Genomic DNA, 7011 nt, shown 5'->3' on the forward strand with positions numbered 1-7011 from the left:
CCCTCCCCTCGCGTATGTATGTACATACACATATATATGTGCACACACATATGCACACAGACACTAAACCTTATTGGTTCTGTTTCTTTGGAGAACCCTGACTAATCCACTCTACTTTTCCTCTTCCCTGCCCTGGCTTTCTTTCCCTGGGTCTGCCTTCCAGCCCTGCTTCACGCCTACCCCCACTCATTCGCCCCTCTCCAGATCATTTGCCTGCAGTGCCTGTGACTCATAGGCCTATAATAAGCCCTCAGCTTCCGTTTGCCAAACTCTCTCTCTCTCTCTCTCTCTCTCTCTCTCTGTGTGTCTCTCTTCCCTTCATTCAAGAATCGCCCAAAATCCTACATCATCCAATCAAAGACACAACAGTCTGCCCTCCCTCGGATAAGCCCATTCAGTGGAACAGATTTCAGCAAGAAAACCCTAGTGTTGGAGCGTTGCTTGGAAAATGAACTTGCAAGACTGTTCCACACGTGACTCTGAGGGGGCTTGGGGTTTCAAAATGCTCTGCCTCAGTTGGGGATGGGCTGGACCGCACAGGGAAGATGCCTGCCTGGTACATCTTCACATGTGCTAATGACCCCACAGGGCTGTGGTCTTGGGTGTGGCTTTCTGATTGAGGTGCTAAAGGCCACTGTCCTCCACAGTTAACAGATTTTACAACCAACCTCACGTTACCATCTTGCTCCTATAGCATTGCTTTCCAGGGGAACTGGGTGAGGAGGTGTGAAGGAATCAGAACAAACCCATAAGCATATGTCCTCCTGACTTTGGGCCCCTGTGCTTTCCTCCTGGAAGCAAGTCTAATTATTATACAAGTCCAGTGCAGATGGTCAATACATAAAGTTCCCATCAGGGAGCACAGTTACTGATCTGGTGGCCCATTAACCCTACCTGTGTTTCCTGGCAGGCTGTCCCAGGGTCAAAGGTCATCAGTAGCTGGAATGGGAAGAGCAGCCATGGCCAAACCAGTTACTACAAAAGACCTGCTGGGGTCTCGTCGCTGTCTCCTATGTCCACTATGGTTGATGGACAGTTGGCGGGGGGGGGAAGACCCTGGGGAGAGACCTTGTGCTGTTGCTGTAACCACCATTAGACCACACTCCCAGGAGATACTGTGGGAGACACTGCCTGAAGTCCCCACCAAAGATCCCTGAATGGCTTGAGGAGAGGGTGGTAGGCAGAGATAAAGAAAGCCCAAGGCATGAGTTCATATTTTAGGGGGGAAATGGAATGTCAGAAAGAGCACAAACACGCTAGGCAGGCAAAATTCAGTTAGTCCCATTACCGCAACATTTACCATTTTGGGTGACTCATTCAGCCTTCACAGCTGGGCTTCCTCATCTATAAATTGAGGGCACAATACCTACCTTGTGCTAGAGTGACTGTAATGTATGGATGGAATGTCCTAAGGGACCTAGAATACAGCCCAGCGTCTGGAAACCGATAAACATCCACGTCCTTCTCTGCTCGCTTAACTCAAAGCCTCTATTAATCCAATGAAGGATATTTATAGGTTATCATTTGTGATCCTGTAGATTCAGTGTTAAGTCACAGAGGACAAAGCGGCTAATGAGGGCACGGGGGGTCAGAAGATATTAATGGAACGGACACTAACTAATTGTCTGAATGCCTTCACAAAATCAACAAGAAGGTCCCCAAAATTCCCTGACTTCAAGTACAAATAAGAGACCATTACATAGCACCCAGCAGAATAAAAGCGGGAGAAAGCAATACACAATTGTAAATGCGTAGACTCTAGTAATCCTAGTTTTTGGAACCCTGTAAGTCTTCATAAAGCCCTAAAATTTCAACAAACATTGCTACTTTAGAGTGGTTTACATCAGGGCATACAGTGCGTTGCAACTTCCTCCTTCTTGCCATCCCATATATGGGAAAACCTTCCGAGCAGTCCTCGTGTTACAGGGTCCTAGAGATAAGTTCAGTTTTAAATTCACACAAGACAATCCTTGACATTTGGAAATGTAGCCTTTAAAGCACATGTGCTGAGTTTCAATTCTCTCATCTTGTAATAAGATGACGTGGCAGGACGTCCTTACAACGGTAGTATAAATTTAATGGGGTGGGGGAGGAGATCTAGTCTCTGTGGGTCTTTGACTACATTTGTCTGTCTCATGAATAATTCTAGACCTACAATGAAATGGAATGATGAGAGCCCTCTGGTGGCTAAATGGGCTCTTCCCCTTATTTTAGAGATAGGACAACTAATTATCTTGTGTTTTGAAAGTTCTGTGTCTTGTTCCAATTAAGCAACTTTCTGCATGAACTTCATCTTTTCTCCACCTGTGCCCCTTCACCCTCGGGTAAAGAGATGATAAGATTTTTTTATTTTCAATCTCTTTGATGCTCACCCTCGGCACATATCTGGGCAATTATTTAATCTACCTTCTGAAGAGATAAAACACATTTTTACAAATTTCATCTTCAGACATTCATCTAACAAATATCTACTGTGTATCTATAACAAGTCAAACACCATATGAGATTCTGTAAGAGATACAAGGACATTTAAAGTATAATCTCCAATTGCAAGAAGCTTATGGTACAATATAGAAAAGAATAGCCTTGAATTTTTTAAAATGTGGGTTTTGTTTTACTAAAACTTGATAATTTTTATCAGCTACAGAAATTTCTTCTAAGAGATATGCTCTTGGGTTCTCTGTCTTCTATCTGCTCAGGTCCTGTACCAGGAATCTGAGCACCATTCTGAACTTTCCCTTCTCCCACTCACCGATACAGTTATTCACCGTGCCCTGCCAATTCTGCTTCTCTTTGTTTCTATCGATGTCAGCTTAGCTTAAGGCACTATCATTTCAGTTTATCACAGCATACTTTAAAAAATATATGTGGGGCTCCTGAGTGGCTCAGTCGGTTGAGTGTCTTGATTTTAACTCGAGTCATGATTCCAGGGTCATGGGCTCGAGCCCTGTACTGGGCTCCGTGTGGAGTGTGGAGCCTGCTTGGGATTCTCTCTCTCTCTGCCTCTGCCCCTCTCCCCAAATCATGCACTCTCTTTCTCTCTCAAAAAATTATAAAAATATATATATATATTTAAAAATTATTTTGAGTGGTTAATACACACATTATAAAATTCAAAATATACAATAATGAATGCATTAAAAGCAAGTCTGTTTCATACCCTTATTCCTTGGCTACACAGTCCCCCCCTACAAAGGCAACTACAATTCCAGTCTCTTGCATATGCTTCCAGAGATATTGCCTTCATGTGCAATCATAAATATATGTTTTTTTCACAAGTGACAACATGCTTTTCTGCACCTTGCTTTCACATCTTTCAGTACATGATGGAGAAAATTCTAAATCAGTATAAAGAGGTCTGCTGCATTCCTTTTTACGAAATGCATAGAATTCCATTATATGTATATTGCCATACTTTGTGTAATCAGTTCCCTTTAGATGGAAATTCAGATGGTTTCCAATCTTTTGCTATTGTAAGTCAATGCTGCAATAAAGATCTTCAAACAGACATCATTTTGCATATGTGCCAGAATATACTTGGGATAAATTTCTAGAAATGGAATTTTTGGATCAAAGGAAATGTGTATTTTTACTCTTGATAGTTATTGCCAAATTACTCTTCTTCGAGGTTTCACCAATGTCTACCTTTGCTGACAAAATATGAGACCCTGTTTCCCTAAATCTTCAAAAGTAGAGTGGGTTATACAGTTTTATGGGTAGACACGGCATCTCTCTATAGTTTTAATTTATATGATTCTTACTTTGAATGAGGTTGAACCCCTTGTCATGTTTAAGATGTATCTTAATATGTATTATTTGTATGTGTTTTTAATGCACAGACTTTTGTACCTTTTATTTTTCTCTTTGGGGTTTTTTATTTTGTATTGAACTTCAGGAGCCTATAGTGGGCAGCCTCTAAGACTTTCCAGATGACCTTCACTCCCTGACATCCACATTCAGTCATAGGTACCTCCCACACTGTACCAGGTGGTCTCAGTGACCAACAGTGTAGGGCAGAAGGAATGGTGTGTCATTTTCAATATTAGTCTGTAAAACACATTTGGCTTCTCTTTTGGTGACTATGTCTCATGAGTCACTTGTTCTGGAGTAAAACCAGCTGCAACGTCAGCCAGCTGCTGGTGGAGAAGTCTACGTGGTGAGGAACTGACACCTTCAGCAAGTGACTACGGAGGATGTGAGGTTTCCTGCCAAGATTCACATGAAAGACCTTAGAAGGGGGCCCTCTAGCCCCAGCTGAGCCTTCAGATGAGACCGCAGCCCCAGCTGACCGCAGTCTTGACTGCAATCTTACGATAGACTCTGAGCCACAATCATCCTGCTAAGCTACTCCCATATTCTTGTACCTCAGAAACTGAGAGGTACTAAATGTTTGTTGTCCTAAGCTGCTAAATTTGGGGGTAATTTGTTATGCATCAGTCAACGATAATACAGAGCTCTAAATATGTTAAGAAAATCACTCCTTTCTCTTGAGTTTGAGCTTCTTTGAGTTTCAAATACTTCTTCCTATTTGTTGAATGTCTGTTTTCCTTCGTCCTTATGATTTCTTTCCTTTTTATGTCCTTTATTTCTTCCTATGCAGAATTTTAAATTTTCACATAGTGAAATTTACCAATTTAGGTATTTTTATACCTAGACATTATGAAAAAGGACCTATTAGAAATATTCAAAATTTTATTTTCCTCTATTTCCAATAATGAAGGGCTAGGCCATTTGAACCAACATGCTAAAATCAATGGAAAATATAATTTTCTAATCTCTTTAAAAACATGAAAAAAATAACAATTAGGAAATTATCAGACCAAGTCTAAGAGGCTCCAAGAACCCATAAAGGCAAGAAAAGCAACAAAAGCCTTCTGCCCTGAAGACATATTTGGGGGACTTACATACCTGTTTTGAAGACTGTACAGAGAAAGAAGACGTCAAAGCTCAGTGTCCACCAGGTTGAAAAGTTAATATTAGACACCTCTCTTGTGTTAACCTAGAATCCCAAAGGAAGAATCCTCAGGATAAAGATAAATCAGAAGTAAAACAAGCCACTCCTCCCCCCCACTGCCCCCATAAAAAAAACCTCCCAAGATAGAGATGGCATAATGTTGGATAGGGCAAAGGAGTGGGGAAACACACACACACACACACACACACTCACAATCTGTCCCTGGGTAGTTCTACCCAGAGGCTAGCCCCCTGAGAAATTATAACCTAAATTAAAAACCCAAGAGTGGTGCAGAAAACTTTAAGCCATGACTTAATTTGAATTGATTACAGAGAGATAGTGTCCCCACATGTCTGGCAGAAGCCAATGCAAAACTGAAAAAGAGCTCTTTCACCCAAGCCACGGTAACCACCAAAAATCGTGTCTCATAGATAGTGAGCAGTGCAAAGTCATGATAGCCTAGCCACAAGAAAATAAGTTATAAACAGTGGGAGAAAAAAAAAACAGCAGAAAAAAGAAACCTCACTAAGCAGATCCTGAAAGACTTAAGTTTCCCGAATAATCAGAAGCAAATTATAACATAGCTATGTTTAAAGAAATGAGAATTAAAACTACCTACAGTAAACAGGAACTTGGGGTGGGGGCAGGGAGAGTGACCTAACAGATTTGACAAGTAACCAAACGGAACCTCAGAAATGAAAAATACAAAAATGGAAATTAAAAACTCAAAGGAGGAGTCTGAGGGCAGAATCAACTAAGCTACAGAGAACAAGACGATCAAAGAAATGATCCCAACTGTAGAACAGAGAGACACAAATGGGAAACATAAGTGGGTAGTTAAGGGAAATGGAAGCTTGAAGGAGGTTTACCATGTGCAGAACCTGAAGAAAATGACATAAAAAAGCCCAACTACCAGAATGAATTAGTGGATTTACCGATAGATGACACAAGGTCAATATACAAAAAGTAATTGACCTGCTATATATTAATAGTAAATATTTGGGAAATAAGATTTAAAAAAACACCATTTATAAAAGTGTAAAAACATAAAAGACTTAAGAGTCTTTTTGTTATTAGGGTAGAATTTATATACAGTGAAATGCACACATCTTACCTGTTTGATTTGGTGACTTCGGGCAAATGCATACACCTCTGAATCCTATCCCACACCCACCTCCATCAAGATAGAAAACATTTCCATCACTCCAGAAAGGTTACTTATGCCCCTTCCCCGTCAAAACCTGTTCCACCTCCGACCCCAGGCAATCACTTTGATTCCTTTCACCATAGATTAACATTATCTATTATAGAATTTCGCATCAATTGCATAGCATGCACTCTTTTGTGTCTAGCTTCTTACCCTCAGCATGGACATGATGTTCTTGAGGTTCCCATGTCTGTGCATCCACATTTCATCCTTTTTGTTGCTTTTAATGTGTATGGGTTTATCACAATCTGGTTTTCCATAATCCTACTGTTAGACATTGCAGTCAATTACAGTTTGAGCCATTGTAAATAAAGTTGCCATGAACAATCCTGTGCAAGTACTTTTGCGGCTACATATTGAACCTTTTTCTCTTTTCTCCTAGGAAAATAATTAACAGTGGAACTGCTGAGTCAACAGGCACTCACCCCACTATACTGGGATTGCCCACAAAAATGGTTGCCCCATTGGACTGTAAGCTCTTGAAACAGGAGGCATTAACCATGTATTTCTTGAGTTAATATACTGAGGAGAAAGCACAAGAGACACAAAATACATAAGTAGACAATATACCTTCAATCTAGCTTGTCTTGGTTATGCCATGGTACACTTCAGGGATATGACCACCTAATTAAAAAGTCTTTTTGGGGTACCTGGGTGGCTCAGTCAGTTGAGCATCCGACTCTTGATTTCAGCTTGGGTCATGATCTCACAGTTTGTGAGCTGAAGCACATCAGGATTGGGGTCTGTGCTGACAGTGCAGAGCCCGGTTGGGATTCTCTCTCCTTCCCTCTCTCTCTCTGCCCCTCCCCTCCCATCCCGTGTGTGTGTGTGTGTGTGTGTGTGTGTGTGT

At 41.1% G+C, this 7011-nt stretch overlaps 1 protein-coding gene across 1 annotated transcript in view; it reads left to right on the top strand.

Annotated features, from left to right (window-relative positions):
* LOC102970167 (androgen dependent TFPI regulating protein) overlaps window positions 1–6699 on the top strand; it is an 83028-nt gene extending 76329 nt beyond the window's left edge. Inside the window, exon 7 of the mRNA XM_042985715.1 lies at window positions 6544–6699. Coding sequence (XP_042841649.1) covers window positions 6544–6551 — 8 coding nt within the window. The 3' untranslated portion in view covers window positions 6552–6699. The remainder of the gene's footprint in view (window positions 1–6543) is intronic.
* The last annotated feature ends 312 nt before the right edge of the window (window positions 6700–7011 follow it).

The sequence above is a fragment of the Panthera tigris genome, chromosome B2, assembly GCF_018350195.1.
Source record: "Panthera tigris isolate Pti1 chromosome B2, P.tigris_Pti1_mat1.1, whole genome shotgun sequence".
Classification (NCBI taxonomy): Eukaryota; Metazoa; Chordata; class Mammalia; order Carnivora; family Felidae; genus Panthera; species Panthera tigris.